General features: G+C 40.3%; 2 protein-coding genes across 4 annotated transcripts; both read left to right on the top strand.

The window, feature by feature from the left end:
* Positions 1-1057: 1057 nt before the first annotated feature.
* LOC105903403 (cation channel sperm-associated protein subunit delta) lies at positions 1058-11057 on the top strand. Of its 3 annotated transcripts, none has more exons than XM_031568395.2 (21): positions 1058-1534; positions 1621-1697; positions 2900-2969; positions 3082-3199; positions 3348-3418; positions 3509-3628; positions 3709-3783; positions 3867-4026; positions 4149-4235; positions 4360-4442; positions 4559-4738; positions 4921-5034; positions 5127-5216; positions 5341-5378; positions 5615-5690; positions 5790-5842; positions 6936-7010; positions 7150-7284; positions 7403-7583; positions 7675-7829; positions 10835-11057. In XM_031568395.2, exons 1-21 carry the CDS (start codon positions 1523-1525, stop codon positions 10845-10847), a joined length of 1983 nt encoding a protein of 660 aa, XP_031424255.2. In that variant the 5' UTR covers positions 1058-1522; the 3' UTR covers positions 10848-11057. The 3 variants fall into 3 exon arrangements, with proteins under 3 accessions (XP_031424255.2, XP_042563829.1, XP_042563830.1); XM_042707895.1 differs by lacking the exon at positions 10835-11057 and adding an exon at positions 7965-10282; XM_042707896.1 differs by lacking the exon at positions 10835-11057 and having other exon boundaries at positions 7675-7958.
* A 7174-nt stretch (positions 11058-18231) lies between these two features.
* card19 (caspase recruitment domain family, member 19) lies at positions 18232-23414 on the top strand. Its single transcript, XM_012831141.3, has 6 exons — positions 18232-18550; positions 19422-19561; positions 19985-20141; positions 20260-20325; positions 21461-21526; positions 22055-23414. Exons 1-6 carry the CDS (start codon positions 18544-18546, stop codon positions 22165-22167), a joined length of 549 nt encoding a protein of 182 aa, XP_012686595.2. The 5' UTR covers positions 18232-18543; the 3' UTR covers positions 22168-23414.
* Positions 23415-23837: the final 423 nt, after the last annotated feature.

Genomic DNA, 23837 nt, shown 5'->3' with positions numbered 1-23837 from the left:
ATTCAAACAAAATAATACATTTTTGACTCCTAAGGCAAATATGCTCATATTTCTGAATAAGAATTGCTGCAGTTTGAAGCTGTAGTGTGTGTACAGAGTGTGTGTGTGTGTTTTGTATTTATTTATATTTATTTAAGTATACTGTAAACTGTTGATAACAGTTAATATATTGTTCATAGTTTGAAGTTAAAAAGTTTGAAGCCAAGTGTTTTGTATTTATTTATTTTTATAGTATACTTTAAACAGTTAATATATTGTTCAATTTGAAGAATATTTTTTTGCCTTGGCAATAAAAAAAGCCTTTCTTTAATGTCGTCAATGCTTCTTTTTTTTTTTATATATATATATCGGTTTAGGCACCGGTGTCGTTTTAAAAGTATCGTTTTAGCACCGGTATCGAAAAAAACCCAAACGATACCATCCCTACCTCCAAACACAAAACTCTGAGAGGAGCTTTAACATAGGATCCCAAACATTTGCTGACTTTCATAAGCATTTTCAGGGTTGGCATCTCTGTGTAGCTTCAGGTTGGGAAGCTACTAACAAAAACCATAACTTCCAAAGTATGTTAGGCTATTGATGTAGTTGCAGTGTAATTTGTAAATCAATATTATAGTATCTTAAAAGGTTATGTTAGCATGGCTACTCTGTCTTTTGTGATCTTCTTCATATTCATCATCAATGTACCATAAAACTTCCAACAAACATTAACTTGAAGCCCTTGTGTAATAGCAATGTAAATCAAACCAAGCTAAATAGTGAGCTAGGGTTAAAGTACAGGGAAACAAGTGTTTTATTTGATTGATTAGACATTCTACATGGCAAAGAGGTAATTGTTTATTTGATTGGTTAGACATTCTACATGGCGAAGAGGTAACTGTTTATTTGAGGGTCGGCTATTGTTGGAAGATCACGGGATATAGATGATGAGTCACAGTAACTCTTGTCATTAAACTGGACACATCATGCTTATTTACATAGACAGTTATTGCCTCCGGCATGTCTAACATGGCAAAAGACTGTTGGTTTTTGAGCTCAACAGGCAATCAAATTACACTCCTCCCATCCGTGCGCCTGAGGCAATGTGTTGATTGGCTGAAACAGGATATGGCTTGATCCAGGCCACTTTGTTTCCCATTTGCAGAGCCAGGACTGTATGCGAACACCAGATTTGTTTTGAGCACAATACACAGTACTGAAAAAAAGGAGGAGCAGTTCGCTAATTTTGACCACAAGGGTTATTGGATCAGAATCCCAGACTGTACCTTGCCATTACTGCCTGAACTGCGGAAACCGATCCAAGTCCCATTATCTCTTCATCTAGAACAGCAATTCTCAATCCTTTTACTGTTACTTACCCGATCAGTCTCTGTCTGTCTGTCTATCTATCTGTCTTTCTGTCAATCTGTTTGAAGCTCATGTTTTTAAACACTTCACACTTTTTTCATATTGTTCTTTTTCAAGTCAGGGGGCCTTACCTGAAAATGGAACTCCATTTGAACCAAAAACTTCAGCAAAACAAATGAACACAAATGTGAGTATCATTCTTAGAGCAAAGTTACTTTATAATAAAAAGTTGTTTGATGATCTGAAACATATCCTATTTATGTAATTTATTAGGTATTCTTGCGGTATCACAAAGATACCGCTGTACTTGTCAGGGACTATTGTGACAAACAAAAAGCTCTATGGATGGGGTAAGATGTATTCCATCTGGAATATTTTTTTTAACCTCACACTGTAACAGTTCCCTCTGACTCAGCTAGGTGTCTCACTTATTGTTTGAGGAAATACACTGTTCCTATTTAGGAGTTGTGTAGAAACCACAAACAACGGCCAGACCATTTTTACTCCCCTTACAAACTTTATTCTGCAACCATGACAAATAAGCAAACACAAACGCAATGCACCCCACACAACAATACCAACAAACAACAAATATTCAGTATATACAATTTCTCCTCCAACTTCCTTCAAAGTTCAAACCAGAAAAAGCAAACAAACAAGCTGGATCTCACCAACAAAGGCAAGCCTGATTTCCAATTTACTCCCAAGATATCCGAGGAAATCTTTTTTTCATTTTTCTTTATGAGTTGGCTTTCTTGACAGGGTTGCAATTCTGTGTGATGGCCTTCTTGGGTTAAGTTTGTGTCTTTGAGATATTGTCTATTTTTTCCCAAACACACCACACTTCGGACCTTTTTCAAACCAGACCCTCCCCGCTACCTTTGTTTTGTAGTCACACTCGTGGCTGTGGAGGGCACCCTTAATGAAGGGGTAGGGTGTGAGGCAGTGGCACACTTTGGGATACGGCCATGTGACCAGAAAAACAACTGACAGGTAGAGTTAAGGTGCTGCACGGACACGAAAAAACTGTTGTGCATGCTTGCGAAGCCTGCATCGAGGCAGTCCCACTCAGGAACACCGGACGAGAGCCTCATAACCCTCTTCCACTCCCTGCAAATTGGTTTGAGATGGCGGACCCTCCACGTGAACATGCAAATGGAGTGGAAATAGGTAGAGAGAGGTTGTAGGAGTTATTTTGGAAAAGGCCTTTCATCTTCTTCCTGCACACCTGCCCCAGATGTTCCGCCCCTTGTATTGCCAGCAAGGTTCTTAAAGAGACAGTTCATTTACAGTAAAAAAACAAATGGACTTTGGTCCTCTGTATAAAATGTGGCTTTTACAACTAGTAGCAAAACGCACACAGGTCAATGTTAGCACCCCCAGAAAAAGTTAAACGTGGCAAGGTTTGAACCTTTAAAACATTTCTATGTAGTTGTGTTTCTATGTGTTAAATATATATTTCATTTAGAAGACTTCTCATGTGGCAGTGTCACAACACATGAAAAGTGTTGTGGTTTGTTTTGGTTTTACATCATTTTGGTCACTATTTCAGGAATGTGATCTTTTACACAGACAACACATTTGAAGATGCATCTGTACCCCTGGTCTATGAAGGGCAATATGTGAGTTTTCCAGTTTATCTTTTCATACCTTAGCCACTGCTGGCATCCAGATCCTGATGAAAAAGAGTTGGGAGACATTGTGTAAATAAACATGACCGTCCTTTTTTTTCAGAATCTAGATGGAAATGTCTCATCAGCGGCATTTGTACCACAGTCACATCTTGTAGTTGTGATTGATGGCTTTGCTTTCTTGCATCTTCTAAATTCACCCTACTGGACCCAAGTTCAAGGTTTTCATGAACAAATCTTTATGCTGGACATATGTACACATCTCAGTTTTTACCCTGCTAATGTTCAGATAGCTTGCTCAAGAAGCATAAATATAACAGTTTGCTGATTTCTGTACAGGTGTTCATTAAACGTTTACATTTTATTCAGGACAGACACATCCTGTGACTGATGTCTCAACTCTGCAATGCTGTATTGACGAGAAGGATTTGAACTGCAAGGTAAATTTAATAGATTGAATTAGACAGTATGAAAATTAATTTTCTTATAGAAAGTTGTGCACAGGACAGTGAATTTTCTTGTTTTCACAGAAAATATCTAACACGGTTCTGCTTTACAACAAGGGAAGTGCCATGGACAATCAGGAAGTATTCTTGTCCGATAATGGGGGATATTCTTATATTACACTGCCTCTAACGTCTAGTACAAAGGTTAGACAGGATCTTACTGAAATTATGATTTTGAAATGTATCCAAAATGCCACATATAAATGCTGTTTTTGATTTTACAGGAGTTTTTAGGAGGTATATACACTATGCCAACAATATCAAGCATGGTGGCTCTGGTAGTAGGTGAAGACAAGAGGGTAAGAATCTTTTATGTTTTAAATGGCATAAACCCCAGCCCAGTCCCGGAGACTAGACATGTGACATCCTTGGTTTCTCTCAGTTCTATTTCCGCCATGCTACTCCTAAGGACAGCTCTCGTCTGTCTGATACTTACCCACTAAAAGACAACCTGGGAGAGGTTCAAGTCATCCAGGTAGCAGGCATGAGGGGTCATCTGGTCATATGGTCACCACATATGGTTCTTTACTCTCCAAACAATGGTACAGATAACTCGGCCGTGGACAGAAGAACATGTTCAAATAAACTGCATACACATATAGACATTGACATAAATACTGAAGCTGCGTAATCATACTTAGTTTTGAAGTTGTGTATTTTGTAGGTCTGGTAATTGTGCCTGTATTGGAGATTGGAGAAGAGAACAGAAGTCTGCCACCGCCTGGACTTACCGTTTGGGGCATCGCAACAGGTATGATATTTAAATACACGATTGCGCACCTATGAAGGTGACAACTGGGATGTCTGTCACGGTAGCAGGAGAAAATGGTTAGCTTTATGCCGTTTGGTTTTACAAATATATTCACTGTCTGCAGCTGATACTGGAGTCATAGCTGTAATCACCAGTGACGGAGTACTGTATTATGGTCGACTTAGCTTGGAAGCAGCTGTCATAAAAGTGAGGACAATGTGGTTGGTTACCTTTTTAAGCTCTACATTTTCATCGGAACAATATTTATATTGTGTGTTGTATGCCCAAATACATTGACTTTCAGCTTGCATACTTTTCCACAGTTCCCAAAAAACATCATCAATGACATGTCTTCACAACTGGTTCCATTTTTTGATAAATACGGGGACTTTGTGATGCTGCAACCGGCTGCCATGGTGTATCGTGCAGTTCCTTTCCAAACATTCAAAATCAATGTGCAGGAGCAGTTAAGCCAAACAACGCCGGCAGTGATACCTTGCCCTGTAAGTAAAAACATTCACTGTGCTAACTACCAAGTGTTAAAGTGATTCAAGTGTTCAAGTGATTGTCTGTGTTGATATTGTGTATTATCGTCTCCTACCATTTGTAGTCTTACATTTTTTATCAAGTATGTTACATTTGCAGTGAAGTTTGCTCTCTTAAATGTTGCTGTGTGTATTTTTAGGTAGAGCGGTTTTCTGGCAATTTTGATGGGAAGCTGTTCTACATTGACGTGGGAGGCTTTGTCAAAATGATTGTGGTTTATGTCCCCATTCCTCTATGTCCGTTTTTTCCTGTGGTAAAGTTTTGGTTTGACTAGTAAAAACATAAAAGTATAAAATAGTTTTACAGCATTGCATATGGTTATTTACTATTCCTTTGCATTGCTAGGCGACTGTAACAAATGCTGAGGCACTAATCGCTACCGAGACGATAGTGGAGGATGGTGTAACTCCAGAGGGATATAAGACATTTAGAATGGTAAGAAATATGGCAAGATTATACAAGTTTTTTCAAGATGAATTATTATATCTCGCCATTATTATTATTATTATATCAGTTTGTATGGTGCAATCCCATTTATTTAAATAGTTCTAATTTTTAGGATATTGATGTTCGTCAACTACCAGAGGCAGGAATTCCGTAAGTGTGATTTAATTGTGATGTCAATGACATTAAAGCTTTGGGGGGGGGGGGGGGGGGACATTCTAATATAATTAATTTAAATAATGAAATCATTTAACAAAATAACAAAATGCTGCTATATATTAGGACCTGACAGTCATACAGTGCATAGGAAACAAATGTGAAAAAGTGTGTGAAGTGACTTGGTGATTCAGAGAGAGCAGTGTCACTTTTCAAATGTCTTCTCATCTCAGTCAGAAGGAAGTCCTTTCGACGGTCACTGTTGACTTGATGGAAAGAAAGTTGTCTTGCAATAACCTCAATCCTCAGGTTTGTGGTCAAAGGAGACCTTTTAAAAGATATATCTAAAATGCTGATGACATTTTCTTGTGGTTCCAGTTTTAATCCCATTTCTCATTTTATTCTCAGAAAGCGTATGTTATCATTGGGTGCCCACCATTAAGGCAGATTCGGGTTATAAGGTATTCTGCGTTTTATGAGCAGGGTTTCTACACTCCCTGAGTGCATTACAAAGTGATCGAGATCAAATAGATTTGCGGCCTTGGACCATAAATCCGTAATATATGCTGCCCTCCAAAAGTTTGGAAATGATTTACATATTTCGTATAATTTTTTATATAAACACTGTTTTGTGATTATCCTGCATCGATGGCAACACAAACCAAGAATGCAAATTGTATTAAATTTAAAAAAAAAAATGAAAAATGTCAGTATTTCAGCCACGACTGCTTTGAATACTGTAGGCATAGGAACAGTAAGCCTCTTCAAATATTTCCTTGATATAAACTACTGAGTAAATTACTGAGAGGACCAGAAACTGCAATGCCGTGAGGAAATAGTTTCCAGCAGCGGGAAACATCTATGTCCTTCAAGAAGCTTTGAGTAAAATATCAAGTTTGGCAATATCTTGTTTGTATGGCCTTAAAGTAGTAGTAAGGAGTGTTGGCTTTAATTTGTGAGCTAACTACCTAAAAGGCACGCAAGTACCTTGCAAAAATCATCAAGAGCACAGCTTATACTGATAAAAGCTTGTTACCATGCCAACTGCTATCTTTTGGCAATATAGTTGGCGATGTAGTGCTATGAAAGCTTTTCTTATATTTTTACAAATTCTGTTGCTTTAACCCCTTAAAAAAAAAAAACATGTGTTTTTTAAATGAAAGCTGATTGAACCTAGCCATTTCCCCCAAAAATACACCGGAACTATTAACAAGGTCAAATAAGGGCTCTTTCGGGGAAGCGCTTTGACTAGCTATTATGTCTGGCAGTCTAAATGGGCACTTTTTCAATCTCAATCTCATGTTTTACTGACATGATTTGAATGGTTTATTAACATTTTTATTAATCAAAAGATCACTATTGTTATTGTTATTGATAATGGAAAAATACTTTTAGGCTAAGATATAATTCTTGTGAATTATGCTAGTATTATGATTAATACATGATTGTTTTTGACATGATTGTGTTTGCACCCAGATGATGAGACATGATTGTGTTTTGTTGTATAGACATGGTCTTTTCCACAATAAGTCGTATTTCTTGCATGAAATCTAGGAATACAACAGCTTGCACTAGGGGGACTTTCACCGAAGAACAGCTTCAAGATGACTTCTCTTACACCATCCCAAAGTAGGATGGCCTTTCCGTGCATTTAAAAAATACGAAGGGATTATGTAATCAACCTACTGTCATAGATATATTGTCTTTACATTTCAACATTTCTCTGAGACAAATTGATATTTAAGGTGATATTGTGTGTGGTTTGTAGGGAGGTCTATGACCCAGAGCTTCACTTCAACCCCAACATGGCTAAGGAAGATCTGACCGTCAAATACAGTTATACTGACTTTCTTTGCCCCATGCTGGTGTATCATGATATACCATGGAGACCAACCTTTGAACTGTAAGATTGTTTTATGGGGATCTAGTATGACCAATGTGTCCAGCACTCAATTTAAAAATACCACATGAACCATTTATTTCGTTTAAAAACTGAGTCTGTGTGTTCTCTGCTGTTTCAGTTGGCAGGGGGACACTTTTGTGGAGATTGTGAAGGCTGACTTTGTGATGTTTGAGATTCATGGGATGCACAATTACCGGTACCTGCAGACAGCAAAAAAATGTGTCTCTCAGCCTCAGGACTGGAATTCCATGCTGGCCAATCAAATAAACCCTGACCCCAACACTGCATGGACAAGACGTGTAATTCAAAATTGTGAAAAAAAAGAGCTTATTAACAAGTGAGTTTTTTTTTTTTACATGAGTGATATATATATTGCTTTCTTTTTTCCAGAATTACAGACGCTGCAACGATTATAATGGGCCACCTTTAACTAATCCAAATGCTGAGTATCAAGTCCTTAACCAGCAGTCAAAAAACAGGATTGTGTTCTCCAATTACAACGGCATGTATACTTTCAAGGCTGTAGTTGTGGACCCAACTTACAGGTATATATATATATATATATATACTTTGCTTATATATTGATTTATACTTAATGTAGATATTTTCACGTTTCCTTTGAAATGTTTTGATCAGCAAGTAGTGAGTATATAATGCATATTCGTTGGTCATTTCCCCAGCTTATGTTCACTCACCACCACATTCACTGTATACGTTTATGGAGCTTTTCCTGCAAGACTTATGCAATCTGTAGTTTCCACTGGAATCTTCATTGCATTGTTTACCGTACTTCTCTGGATTGGTTACCTCCTGAGACAGAATTCCCCCTTGGATTTCTTTCATAAGCGTGTGACGGAACACCCTACCTCACAAAGTGACAAGCATGATGGTTAAAAACAGTTGTTAACTAATTGTAATGTAATGACATGTAAATGCAGAATGCCATTCATCTGAACATGTATTAATCATTTTTTAATAAAGTTACTTAGTTGAATGCACAGAGAACTGTTGCAATGCAATGTTGTTTTAGATATTAGAATTAACCAAATTCGATTAGACCACACCACAAGTTTCAAGAGTTCCAATCGCACTTAAGGTTTTATTGGTGGTGTATTTTCACGCTCATGAATGAGTGTCTTAGCAGAAGAATAAAACTACTATCTATGAATAATCCCGCTCCCGGCACCCGACGTCACGGTTCTTGTTTCTGGACCAGCATAAAGTTGGTGCTGAGTTGGAACCAGAGCCAGGTTTATTTGTGTGGAAAATCTAAGTACTAGTTCGAGAATTGGCACGAGCACTGGAACTGCCTTGGTGGAAAAGGGGTAATTGACTCCGCAGGCTCGGGTCGGGTTCGCACAAAATATTTGAATGGCTGTTGGGCTCGGGCACTAGCCTACTCTGTCGGACGCGGGCCGGGCTCGGAGAGAAAAATTCGGCCCGATTCACAATCTACTGTGGAACCGAGAACTCGAGAGGTGTGTTCCAGTATACACTGTGTACTGCACGCTACTCCCCACCCTAGTAGGCTATACAGTATTTTAAACAGGTATGCGAACTTCCATGTTGTGTAGGCTACTACACAATTACATGACCAAAACATTCTAGGAACTTTTACTTATTATCACGTGTTATCAGAAGGAAAGCTTCATTGGTGTTTACAGAGGATATTGATTTTATTAACTCAACGAAGAAATTGCAGTTTTTTTTGTTTGTTTCCAGAATTAAAGAGAATTAATCAGCACAAAACTGAACAGTGAACCAGCGAGAGCAATGGTGATTTTTTTATTTTTTTATTTTTTGCATGCAAAGATTCAAGGCCACCTGAATTAGTAGTCCAAAGATTGGACCTATAATATTACTATCATATTATTCTAATTTCGTTCTCACTTTATCAATCAGTTCAACATCCCTAAGACATTCTGGTGTCATAATTATATATTTTATTACACTCCTATGAGAACCAAGTATAATTATCATCCCAAACATTTGACAAGTTATCCAAATAAAAATAAAAAATTTGCCAAATTACAACATTCCCCTCACATTTATTTAACATATTAAAGCAACATCATGTGACAATTTTACACTGGCTTGTAATAGCAGAATGGCCTCTGCCACTGTCACAGCATGCCTGACTGCACTATGTAACTTTGGTGGACAGGATACACCACCTCTCCACCTCACACCAACTAGACCCTTCTGCTAGCTATAAGAAGAAGTCAGCGCACAAAGAAACTGAGGAAGATGTTGTCGGAGGAGGCGAGGAAGAAAGAGTAACCAAACTTGTTGGGAAGAGCTAAAAGGACAAAAGTCAGATGCTGGCCCTCGTTCTGTTGGAATGCAGGCCATCTGTGACCGCAAAGACTGCTCCTTAAATATACATCTCTGGAAAAAGTTAAGAGACCACTCCAAATTTTTCTTAAATCAGCATCTCTACGATGGCAGCCATTCCAGTGTCTGTTGAATTCCAACACAGGCACACCTGATTCTACTTAATGAGGTACTTATTAGGTGATCACCTGAGCCAAATCTGGTTTAATGAAAAGTAAAAAAAAAAACAGTGCTGTGGTCATCGCTATCCCTTGCAATAGGACCAGCTGGATGGCAGAAACAGTGCTAGTAGTACCTCAAAAGTAATTAGGGGAAAAAAAGTGTCTATTGACCAAGCCAAAAGAGTTAAAAAGAAAAGTTTTGAGTGAGGAAAAGAAGGGTTAAATTATGGTTTTACTGGCAGAGGGATACAGTGTCAGGTTGCTTCCATCCTTAAAATTTCAAAGACATTAGACATTAGGGACAGCAAAGCTACAGACCGGCAGAGGACGGAAATGACTCCCCACTCAGCGGGATGACCGCCAACTCATTTGAATGTCACTCAACAACCGTAGGATGCAGTGTCGGCTCCTGAAAAAATTATGAGGGGGGGGGATTTTTTTGATAATGATGAAGGCGACCCATTCAGTAGGTACATTAAGCATGACAATTGTATCAATTTGTTGTTAGCTGCCTCATACAGCAATACCTTTTTGTCCACTAGATGGCAGCACTTAACAGAAAGCTGTCCCCTTTAGCTACATAGAGTAGCTATAGTTACAGGTGGAAAGCTATGGAAGAAAGTTGCATCCAGGAGCCTTCATAAGCAAAAATGATGTGGCTCCACATTAAATTATCCCACTTATTCATTTTTCACAAAACTCAAATGTTGTATGATGTAAAATAGCTTAACAGGACACATGATATGTCCAGTAACAACATAAAGAAGGGGGCAACATAGAAGTCATAACCAACAATATTTATTGACCGAGCTTGAAAGTATTGGCTTACAAAAGCAAAATAAGTCATCACATAGAAAATAACTCGATGTTAAAGCAAGTAGCGAACATTCATACAGACCCTTCACAGCCTGCTAGCCACGACTTTCTTTCGTACCAATTCTTGTGAAATCCTCAGGTGTAGGATCCCCCCCCCCCCCCCTTTGTAGAAACCTGTTGAGTGGATACATTTGGTCTAGGAGGTCCTAATTGTTTTGTTGTCAATTTATCTTCATTAGTACGGCGACTTAAAGGAGTTTCTTCAAAGAGCAAATCGAGTTGTTGCACTGAACGTTAGCCATCTTGACCGAAAGTGACTTGATCAAAGCCCCGTCATGATCAGGACCCCGTCATGGCCAGCCCAATCTCCAGACCTGAATCCCATCGAAAACCTCTGGAATGTGATCAAGAGGAAGATGGATGGTCACAAGCCATCAAACAAAGCCAGGAGTGGCATAAAGTAACCCAACGGCAATGTGAAAGACTGGTGGAGAGCATGCCAAGACTCATGAAAGCTGTGATTGTAAATCATGGTTATTCCACCAAATATTGATCGACTAAAAAGTCGCTGATGGCTTTCGAACGACTCTTGAGACTCTCTGACTGATAGCCAAAAAGTGTCTGGGTTACGTAGTGTCCGTTTAGGCACAATATTAAGCGACTAAAAAGTAGTTGATGGCTTTCGAACGACTCTTGAGACTCTCTGACTGATAGCCAAAAGGCTTCCGGGTTACGTAATGCTAGCGTTGGGATAGCAACTGTCACTCAAGAGTCGTTCGAAAGCCATTATGACGTCGCCCGGACCCCTTTTGGCGCCCGAACACCTTTTGCCATGACAGTACCCTGGCTTCTAATGGCAGAATGGCGTCTGTGCCGCTGCCACTGCACGGCTGGTATTACATTATGTAACGTTATAAGTTTTGACTATAAAGTGCTGTGGTCCTTCTTGCATGATAACCCATCAACTGTACAGGTATTTGAATGGCTTCCAATGAACAAAACCTGAGTTGTGAAAGCCTACATAGGTTGTTATACATGTAAATCTGTCTTTTCCAGACCCATACTGATTTGTGAAAACTTTGTAATGCCTGAAGTGCTGTAGTCATTCTTGCATAAATGTAATGTGTTTGAATGGGCTAAAATGTACCAACCTGATTTGTGAAAATTCAAATAAGTTACACACTTAAATACACCTTTTCAGACCCATACAGATTTGTGAAAACTTTCACGGATCACCTTTTCTGGGATTTGGCTCTCTAAAGTGCTGAAGTCATTCTTGCCATGGTATCCCATCAACTAGGTATTACAGTGATTTAAATGAACCCATCTGATTTGTGACAGTACTAATAGGTTGTTAAACAACGAAATTACCTGATTTAGACTGACTATACGTGGGTCTATGGAAGTTTTTATTGGATTTTATTATTTGTAACCCACAGAAGACAATCCACAAATGTGTACCATGTAAAATCATATAAAATACATAGCGATGTGTAAAATAATTGGGTTTTGCACATTTGTGGATAGCAATTTATTTTTGTCCAATTTGTACACAGAAAACTAAATTTATAAATATGTCACTGTCCACATCCACATGTACAAAGAGTGATTTGCACGCATAACTTAAGGGATTTTTGTCCAATTTGTACATATCGGAATCTGAAAAATCCACAAATCTCACTATCCAAAAACGTATAATTTCATTTATGTTGTCTGGTCATATGCACAAAAATACTGTAAACAACTGTTTAAATATCATATGTGAAGGGGTAAATACACATTTGTGGATCCATTTCTACACATGAAACGAGTTTTGCACATTAGTGGATCGCTTCCTGTGAGTTTGTGGGCCACGTAACATTTGTGACTGCGGATTTTTGCAGAATATTATCGAAGAAATCTGTAGACAAGCAGGAGATGCGGTTACTAGCTACACCAGCAGGTGGCGATATTCCCTTACATGAGCTAACGACACTACCTAGCATTCGCATCCGTACGACAGGAGACAACAAGGAGAAGGACAGCAACCTGGCCTTACCCAGTAGATAAAAGACAAAGTGACGGTCCTTTATTTAACCCAACAGTCATAATTCAGGATCGGGTTAATTATTGTCATCTTCAGGTGAGTGTTTAGTGCTTGCTTACTTACTGGCGTTACATGCACATGCCACATTTTGGCTGCGGTAGTAGTGTACAAACGTGCTCACTTTAGCAGGCAGCCATAGATGCCGACAACCGTGAACTTGCAAGGACAGTGTTGCTTTTAGGTAAACACAACCATCATTTGTGGGCCGGGGGTCAGAATGAAGCGTTATAGTGATGTCATGATAATACATTACTGTGATACCCCTCTTGTTACAAACGTCGATTAGTATTATTCTCAAACGTATTGCCTTCAATTTATAATTTATATTATATATTATATTTATAATGTATTACAATACATTAAACACTCAAAACTTGCCAAGTACATTTATTACAAAGAAGCTTATTTTGTTCCTTAGGTATACATGCAAATTTGAAATTTCACAAAATTCTCAAATGTAACACAAGAATATGTCATAAAGTCACACTCGTGCCTCATATTCACTAAATGAGTCACTGGTACTGCTTCACACCCTATACAGCTGCCATAGCCACAAACTATACTTCCTTACATTTTCACCCAGAAGAAGACAAACTTTTAAGTCTATTTTTGCCACATTATAATTCAAGATACTAATGTGCAAAACTCGTTTCATGTGTATGAATGGATCCACAAATGTGTATTTACCCCTTCACATATGAAATTTAAACAGTTGTTTACAGTATGTTTGTGCATATGACCAGACAACATAAATGAAATTATACACTTTTCACAGAATGGAATATGTTATGATTTCACTTCCTTCTTACTCATTATCTGGCCTGGATTACCACACAGTCCTATTGGGCACAGGCCCAGGGGCCCAGACGTCACAGGAGCCCTAAAAACCTGCACCAAGGAAGCCCCTCTGCTCCAGGGTGGACCCTTGAGAGACCCTAAAAGGCCCCTACCTTCTGATCCGGTGACGTAAGGTTCGATCAATCAGGCCTATAGCCCCAAATATTTGTAGCCAAGCCCCAAATATGTCTTGCTCTGATAACGGAGATGTTTATAGCAAAACAACAGACAGACTGTGTAACGGAGTGGAACTTAACTTAACTTGCATCGTGTGAGGGTGGAGTAATCAAGCGCTGCAAAGTGCGCACAGAGTTGGAAGACGTGCACACCCAGATGAAAAGCTCCAGTTTAAAAAAGAACTATATAGCATTCTTGGCTTTAAAAAGAAAAGTGAAGGTAAATCATTGAGCATGGATATTACACCATGTATCGAATTATGTTGAACATTTTCTTTTACTGATGTGACTACAGACAACCCAAGTTAGATATAGCCCTTACACCAATAACTAGCCTATAGTGAACTGACGGCCAAGTCTGTCACTTGTAATTTTTTACCGTAGACACAGACCTCAGTCAAGATAGTGTTCAATCAGGATACACGCTTTATTCAGCTGTGCAGAGCAGAAGAGAGGCAGGATTCACAAGAAAAGACTCAAAGCACCTCTAGCGTCTCATGTCTCTGATCTCTAACTAGACAGAAGACAACTCATTTGAAAAGAGAGGGGTGTTAATCACAGACCTCAGATTACATGGGCCGTCCTGAGTTCAGCTGCCCCAACCAGTGGTGTCCAGGTGGTATAAAAGAGGTACCAACTGATGGAAGATGTCTCAGGTGTCAGAATGACACTATGACATTAGAGACATAAAGTCCTAAACATTCCAATCCTCATCACTTAGGACACAGATATAAATGCCCTACCCTGGCACACATGGTATAACACAGATATCTGCGTAACCTTAATATATATGTGTGTATTAATATATATATATATGTGTGTGTGTGGCCACATAGCCCAGAGAGGCGAGAAAGAATCAGCGTTCCTGACGGAGAGACTCCCCGGGCATTAACAGCCTATAGGCGGAGCTGGCCGCCGAAAAAAAGCCAGTGACTCAGAAAACAGTACAGCTGCGAAGGTAAAAAAAAAAGGAAACAGCTCTCTTGCTACCACGCTACTTCAGGACACCGGTGCCATCTTTACAGAGCACTCGCCAACCGACCCTCGCTTCGTCTTTAAGATGTGTGTAAGCACTACCAACACTCGCGTAAAACTCATGAATTGGCAGCGCTGAAACAGGGAGAAGGAAAGCTGCGCGTAATTCCAATATGGCCGTCATTGGGCATTTTTTTTCAAAATAAAAGTCAAAACTGATTAATTGGCTTTACTCAAAGCCTATTAGTGTTGTTCGGCTGAAAAATGTTATTTAACATAAAAATGGCATAATTAAAATTGTACCTACAAGAGAAAAGGTGTTCGCATGTCTACATGGGTCATTCCACCTTCTTGAGATTGAGAATTGAAAGGTAGGCTACATAAATTCAAATTGTGTGACTGGTAAAACAATCAGGTACCAAAGTAAGGTAAACCCCAGCTGAATCACATATACTAGGCCCCACATTTTTTACTGATTTCCTACTGTGTGGCTGGGAAAAAATGGCATGGTAAGCCACAGCCACTTCACATACTCAAGGTTTAAGGTAATGGTCTATTGATAACGTTCAAATTGTGCACCCTTGATATGGGGCTTAAATGAAATCCAGGTTGCAGGTGCAGGTTTAGAAAATAGATATTGACGCATGAATCGCCTTTGTAGGTACCAGGACATGCTAAGCCCCATCTGAATCACATACACTAAGCCTACTCTAATCGTCTACCAATGAATTTCAAATTGTGCGGCTGCTGAAGACTGGGCATCACTGCTCACTGCTGCTGAAGACAGGATGCTGCTGTCGGCATCATCGCAGAGCACCTACCACTGGAAACAGCAGTGCAGTCTTCTCCCCACTGGAATGGCTGCCCTGTATGCATCAGTCAATGCAGCAGGCTGGCTATTGTAGCAAAATCAAGGGCATCATTGATGCTGGGTAAGCGGCAGGAATCTTTGGTGTGTACTTTGGTGCTGCCCTTGGGCTACTGCTGGGCTCCATGACGACTGTCTCCGCCCCTTCACTGTAGCTTCTCCTTTGCTGCTGCTTGCCTGGCTAGGGGCAGCCGGAGACGGCGTGGATAGTGTGGTCGTCAATGTGGCGCTGGACCGGGTTGATGCGGTCTTAGTCTCTGGCTAGCTGTTCTATAAGCTCTCGTAGCTGGCTTCGTGGCTACAGGGGTACAGCTCCTCAACTGCCCGCCCAGTCTCAGCTGTCAGTGGCAGTCTCGGCGTGTTGGTCTCTGGAAGCAGAGCAGGTCTCCGGTGTGGCCACTGCTGGGTTGTGGAGGTGGATGCTTGGGTCTGAAGATTTATAACCTTGATTCAGCGGTGGTAACGTGAAGGTACTCTGTACGGACGGCAGGCCCTAGGTTTTCTGCGGTGGCAGCACGCTGGCTGCCGTTGATGCGGTGGTTCTCTGTTACCTTGCTGGCCCACTGTCAGGGGCCATTCTCTGCTGAGGAACGACCTGATTTAGGACCACAGTGGGAAGGCTCCTCAAGGGTGGGCATGGCCTTGACAAGACGACCTTGATAAAGACTTTTCTCTCATGGGTGTGGTCTCTGTCAAGGGCAGCAACACAGGAATTTGTTGGGCTATGGACGGCTTCTGTTTGATGGGCAGCTTTGACACTATTTGGACTGGCATGGAGCTAAGATCACCCCCAGCGGTGTGAACGGCTACGGTTTCAGTACCCAGGCAGAGCTGCGTTCGGGATACGTCGACCACAGCAGCCCCACCTGGACAGCAGGTCCAGTCCAATGATGCACTCAGGATGCATTCCAATGACCTCAAGGATGCAGTCTGTTCTGGCTGAGGAGCAGGTTCGCAGGGCAATGCTGCTGCTGCCGCCTGGCAGATCGCCTCCGTCTCCTCCTCGCTCTTACTCAACTTGGCTTGTCTCACACAGTGTTTTGGCCCAGAAAAAAACGTAGGGCTTGGCCTCGCCCAAGGCCCCAACCAGAGAGCCAGGAGAGCTAAGGCGGATATGCTCCCTCAACCGCTGTGGCTGCAAACTCTGGATTCCTGTAGTGTGAGCTCCTCATGCTTGTCGTCACTGAAGGTCGGGTAGCACTGGCGAGCATTAAGGCGCAGGTCAGCTTCCTCTGGCTGGTGTGGGCGCACTGGCACCTCCAGTTCCCGGTGTGGGTCCAGTGCAAGCGGTCTGTCCTTCCCTCCTGTGCTGGCCGTAGGGCGCCCCTCCTGGCTGTTGCTTTCCAGCAAGCACCTTGGAATAATCCTTCTAAGCTGTCTCCTCAAGCGTGGTCATCTCCAGATCCCACTGACCGACACTAATGTAGCGATCTCACAGAGTCAGGCGTTTCTTTGGCTTTTTTGCCATTTATTAAACAAAGGCATTAGCATTCAGACACAACTGGAGCAGGCTTAAATGCAAACACACCAGACTCACTTTGGGTGGACAAAGATGCTAACACATCCGCAAACCACAATGGAACATAAATCATAACATGCTGACTGATCGCTAACAGAAAATACACGGCAACATTAACATAGCAGGGAAACCACAAGACATTCTAAATGACATGGAATTAAAAATGTATCCCTCAGTCTACCATTGACACTGCACTATGTACTATTCTACATCACTCATACACACACGGAAACACAAACACTCCCGCGGCACGCTACAATATATATAATGCCCTTGTGGGTATTAGGGATCTGAAGCCCCAATCAAGTCATAAACAATAGGCGTACAACAATTGCCTACCTATGAAATGTAATTTTCATGGCTGGGACAATATCAAATTGTGGCCCCCTGATATGGGGGCGAAATTAAATCCTGGAGATGTTGTTGGAGAAAACAAACAGATATTGAGGCCTGAATCGCCTTTGTGAGGTATGGTAAGTCTACACCAAGTCAAATACAGTAGGTCTATAGTCATGGCCTATAGAATACATTCAAATTGTGTGGCTGCAAAAAACAAACAAATTGTGCTTCCTTGATATGGGGGTGAAATTAAATCCTCATAACGTGTACTATTAGAAAATAGGTAGATAATGAGTCCCGAATCACCTTTGTGGATACCAGGGCATCAGGAGCCCCAGCTGAGGCACATATTGTAGGTCAACAGTCATTGCCTAGATCCATCTTCTTTCACCTTCCTAACTGAAATGGAATCAAAGGGTAGTCAAAGTGTAATTATCATGCGTTTCCTTTTCTTTAATAAAACTTGCAGAGCTTTATCCCAAAGAAAGAAAGGAATGTTGGATTGCTGGCTGTCCTTTGTCCACCAGCTGACACATACATAAAAAATGCATTTCTGTATGTGAGTGTGTGTCTGTGTGTGTGTTAACAAAATATATTGCATGTCCATGTATATTTTAAATAACCTATAACATGTTATATTACAACAAGTTATGTAATGTTCTACTCACATGTACTCAGTAATGTTGTAGAGTGTGTATATACATTGTGCATGAGCAGTATAAATAAATGTACTAAGATATAGTCTATTGTTGAATTGATTATTGATGTATTTATTTATTCATGCATACATTTAAATGGACAGATTACATATTTATTTCAACTCACTCTTAATCTCCAATAGAAAACAAGCCTTTCGTCCCAATGTCAGAAACCTTCAACCTGTGTGGATGAGCTTTTTTGCCAACCGGAAGTGTGGTTGAAGGACCTGACTACACACTGATGGACATGAACTGGAACTGAGTCGTGACACGAACTGGATACCTGAATTAAACGCACTCAGAAGACTCGAATCGGTAGCATGACTCTTGTTTGCCATCTTGCCATCTCTGCATTTACGGTACTTCCTGTTAGTTCGACCAAACCTCCAGGCAGCTTGAAGTACCATAATGGGAGTGTCCGGACAAAGGGCAGGGTAGAAGGATTCTGCAATGGGAGGTTTGTGTTGGGTTTGGTGACTATGAAAAACAGCGCTTATATTTATCTCTGTTCAGTGTTGATATGGTGATTCAGTTATTGGTACATCGTGTTCTTTAAATTAGTATGTGCGTAAGGAAAGCACCAGCTATTTACCCTTGAGGTTGCTCTCCTGCCCGTGTCCACTTCATTAGTGTCGGTGGCCTAGCTTAATCTACAGCGAAGGTTAAATTAGGCTGGTTCCTACCTTCATTTACCAATGTACTGTGCTTTGGGTTGCTCGTAGAAAGATCTACTCGAGACGCTGGATGTTTACTAGCCTAGCTGCATCAACTGAGTGTTCCTTTTCAAGTTTTAGTAGCCTAAGCTAACGTCCCTGTTGTGGGATTAGAAAGCAAGTCAGATCCTCATAAAGGGCGTTTAGTTCGAATTGAATTGTGCAATTTGCGAGTGTTTCAAGGCAGCCGTACCTTGATTGACCGCCTCACAACGCTATGCTTCAGCAACGTGAGCTAATTTGACAGAAGCAGTAAGGTTAAAACACGTATTTCCCCCTCTAGCAATACGTGTCTTTCAAATTCTGACCCGAAAACGTTTCTTAGTGCTTATGTTGTATTTTGTCCATAATACATTGGACTTTCTACCTGTAGCTACAGTTCATCCTTTAATATTTAGTCTTATGTTCATGCCATTTATTTTGTATTCTTGAATTGTTCTTCAAAATCCAGAGAAAGATGTCAAACTCTCAAAACTATAATGTCTCTGGCAATGTCTAATTACTCTCATAATTGTTACATTGGTCACATTAACTTGAAATAACGTAATGGTCATTCATTCCACTGTTTGTGCTGCCCTATCAATGGCTTGATTTACTGCATTGTTACCTCGTCAGAAACTTTCCTGGAACAGCTGCGAGCGGACAGTCGGTTCTTAAAGTCCGATCGGCGTCTAGATACAGATGTAGCAGACAGACTCATCCTGCAACTCAACAGGATCTATCCACAGGTCCTCACTGACAATGAGGCTAAAAAGGTGGGTGCTCAGCTTTGGGAGATATTTTGATTTACTCACTCATTATCCTGCAAAGGTGTTTTCCAGGAAGGCATAGTGCTTCATCTTAAGGCACTCCTTTTCCACTTTCATTTCAGAATTAATAACAATTCCACAGCTTTGATTACACTTGTCTATAGTTCAAACAGCCAACTGTTTATTAAAAGTCATGTGTTACTGAAGGGAATAACAATTCAGCTGCCCTAATTTGCTTTGCTTTCATTAAGAAATCTTAGAGTTTTTGAGTGTTAGATATCAGAATGGCAATTTACTTCTATGAGTCCTATTCTTGCAATTCACTGTAACACCTACTTTATCCCATACCTCTGTCATGTCTATGATTGCTGAAAGGAATTAAAGAATGTGTGGTTGTGGGTCACTGTAACCTTCTCCAAACTGCTGTAGTTCAGGGATCTGGACGTCCCCACCTGCATTAGACTGGCCGAACTCCTGACACATTTACAGGAGAAGGGTGAGGAGGCTTGCCGTGAGTTCTACCGAGCCCTACACCTCCACGTGGAGGAGGTATACTTCAGCCTGCCCACACGCCTCCGCCGCCGAGGTCAGACCCTCTCATTCTTCATAGGCCTAGTAGTTTTCTTTTCTGTGTTTGTGTCTTATATAGGTCTATCAGCTAAGTAACTTGCTTTGATTTAACTATTTTTTTTTGTTTTGCCCAGACTCTATAGACCTAATTGTTAGTCCATTGCCCATCCCTAGACAGAGATTTGTGCTAAATGACAGAGGTAAGTAAGCTATGAGCTATGTTTTCTTTTTTTTTTCTCTCTTTCAATGTTTAACTGCCTCTCTACTTCCCTCTTGCTACCACTGTTTCACTTATTCAATTGTCTACTTATTTGTTCACTCCCTCGGTCTAAGACACTATGTCCAACACACACACACACATGTAATGTATGCCAATGTGTCAAGAAGCTGTGTGTGTAAACATCTCTCAAATCTCAAACCTGGTGTCATCACCAGTTCATCCTACTTAAGACACTGGAAGTGCATAGGTAAGGAGACTAAAATCTGTGGCAGCCATCTTTGTTGTTGGTATGCTTTTTTTTAAAGGAAAACTTAGGGATTTTTGAACCTGGGCCCTATTTTTTTTTGGATCAAGACCTTACTTCTACTACTTGCGGGCAACTGCAAAACGGCTATACAGCGGAATCCTATGGGGCTAGCATCTGCCACAGAGTAAACTTGTTTTCGCCACCGACAGGCTCATGAATGTGTACAACATGGAAAGGAGACCTGCGTCTGTTTACCTCAATAATTCTAAAGAAACCAGAAAATGACCGTTTCTACTGTCAGTGGTTTACTTTTCTCTAGTTCCAACAAGTCTCTGACATAGCACCCCATTCAGTGCCTGTAGTCGATTTTCATGGTGGGGGGGGGGGGTGTTTTCTAATGTTTACTAAAGGAGAAGTAATCGACTACAGGCAATGAATGGTTTGCTACGTCAGAGGTTGGAAGAAGAGACAGATAAAACACTGACTGTACAAACAGTCATTTTCTACAGTTTCTCTACAGTTATTGAGATAAACAGACACAGGTGAATCTCCATAGGGATCCTTTCCATGTGGTCAGACACTTATGATAAGATTTATGAGCCTGTCGGGGGCAAAAACAAGCAGTTTACTTTGACCGATGCTTGCCATTGTGTAGCCGTTTTTGCAGCTGCTGCTCTTTTTAATTTCCAACTGAATACTGGACTGATTTTGGACCCAAAAAGATCTCAAATAAAGGCCCAGATTCAAAATCCCAGTTTTCCTAGGTTTTTCAGAGTGATGTTAACACTGCACAGCTCTAAAGCCAGCTGGCCTGTAGAACACACACACACTACTGACCCCCTGAGCATTATGTTATGATCCTTTACAGGTCCTTTGTTTTTCCTAAGTTGCTTCAGTGTTGCAGTGGGTGTAGCCCTTCTCTATTACTGTGGAGGTGAGTCCTGTCTTTGTTTCATCAATGATATGTAACACTTTTTTTTCCAGTCAAATTATGACTCTGCTGTATAATGCTACATTCTGTTGAATTGATCAATATGTTTGTCATAAATCCTTAATTTTTCTTTTCTCATGAAAATTCATGGTGGCACGAGCCACAGCCACAGTCGTACTGATTAGGTAGAAAGTTGGTACATAAACTAATGACACGATACAATTGTTACAGTGTTTTATTTGTTTGTAACTGCTGGTTAGCTTCTGATCCCATTAATGGTGGTTGAGGTCAAGTAAGAGATATCTTAACAACAGAATAGCTTTGGCCACCCTCTGTTATTGTATGAGTGTTGAATTGATGGAAAGTGATGCATGATTTATGCTTTTCCTATAAAAAATATCACATTTTATGCACATGGAATTTACACTGATCTACAGTTGTAAATCATAGGAATAATACTGAATGACTGAGTAGAATCCCCTGTGTTTGAAGCAAAAACTGAAATCGTTCAAATCCTTTCCCCTTCTGCAGAGTCCAAAGCGGCAGGCGGCACCAGCAGGGCTCTGGGACTGGCCGCACTGGGCCTGGGGTGCCGAGTCCGTGAGGTTTTAATATGGTACACAGAGGACACTATCCCAAAGTAGTCCAACATCATGTTAACCAATAAGATATCTGATGCACACAGGACACTTCCAAAACATCTCATGGTGTCACATTTGTACTGAATTCAGGGGACTCGCATTATTATGTCTAGATATTTGTACACACAGTATATGTTTGTTTTTTAAAGCATGACTTGACATTACCTCCAATGATCGAGGCTTTTGTACATTAGTTCATCTATGTACGTTTTATGCCTTTTTCAACGCCGTACGGCTGAATGCATCCTTGAGGCTATTCTTTATCTTTTGTCAGTTTACATGATTAAGTGTAACAGAGAGACGGTAACAGGAAGGAATGAGAAGGAATGCCTCATGTTTTTCACAACATATCCCTAGTGGGAAGTGTGCTTAGATATGTTTTATTAGGTATCTTTGACATGAAGGGAATGTTTTTATTGAGAAATCCTATGGGTTGTATACCTGTTACTTAAACGTGTCTTGGAAAAACATTGGTGCAGCAGAATCACAACATCCACCAGAAATGTACTTTTATTTAAAGGATTTCAAAATCCAGCTACTGCCATATGGGACATATCAGTGAGAAACCTGAAGATGCCTTTTTATTTTTAATGTAATTTACAACCTTCTTGTACCAGCCTTACAAGGAAATGATCAATGTCAAAAAAAAAAATCATATCTTTCTCATCCAAACGTGCATAAGCAAAGACTTAAGTGTAAACTCAGCTATACTCAATTTTGCACCGAATTTTATTTCTGTCAGCATAGTGGTAGAAAGGGATCTTCAGTGCCGAGTTCAGTGCTTCCCAAACTTTTCAATATACGTTTTCTATGATCAGAATGTAACTTCTTTATACAGTCTTTACTCCCATTACAGTCCTCTCTGCTTTGCAGGATATGGCTTTTCATGAACTATTTATACTCTTTGTGGCCTTAACCTTTTTCAGCCCTTGACTGTCAAAGATGTTTTTATGTGAGGTCTGTAATCATTTTTTCCTGCTGACATTCAGTAAACTACATCATGTTCTCACTAGGCCTGGCAAGTTTTCACATTAATGTTATGTTACACCCTAATATGTTACATTAAACCTGTAAAGAGTACATTGGACGTGTTAAGGGGTTTGTGTTGGATCAGCCTGGCTAGGACCTGGTCTTCTTGGGGCTGTTATTCATTGAGTGGGACTTTTCTTTTTCTGCCTTCTGATTGCCAATGTGACTTAAGTGACAATAAAACACAAATGCTTCTATATATATATTTATATAGATTTCAACATGTTTTCTTTTTTTTTACAAACTATTTTTAATAAGGATACAGTCATACAAAAAGAATATCAATAATCACAAACATTATACTAAAGCTAAATAATTTGGTCCATAGTAAAAAATAATAACTCTAGATGGAGAATCAGTCATATATTTAAAAACACTAAAACAGAGAAACTGTATACAAAAGACCTGAGCAAAGTAATATGATAACTGATTTGCATAGATCTCTAACATCTGAGGTGTATTCATTTGAGCAGATGAGCAGATCATCTGGAGAGGTGAAATTGTCCACTGGGGGTCGCTGTGTTCTTCTGTATCAAATCTTTGCTTGTGTTGGGACTCCAGTTTTAAAGGAGTCTGTGATTCTGACCAAAGGTTGTTGATATTTGAGCTCAACAGCTAATCAGATTACACCCCTCCCCTCTGTG

The sequence above is a fragment of the Clupea harengus genome, chromosome 5, assembly GCF_900700415.2.
Source record: "Clupea harengus chromosome 5, Ch_v2.0.2, whole genome shotgun sequence".
Classification (NCBI taxonomy): Eukaryota; Metazoa; Chordata; class Actinopteri; order Clupeiformes; family Clupeidae; genus Clupea; species Clupea harengus.
The sequence above is the reverse complement of the archived record's forward strand: the minus strand, read 5'-3'. Positions and strand labels throughout refer to the sequence as shown.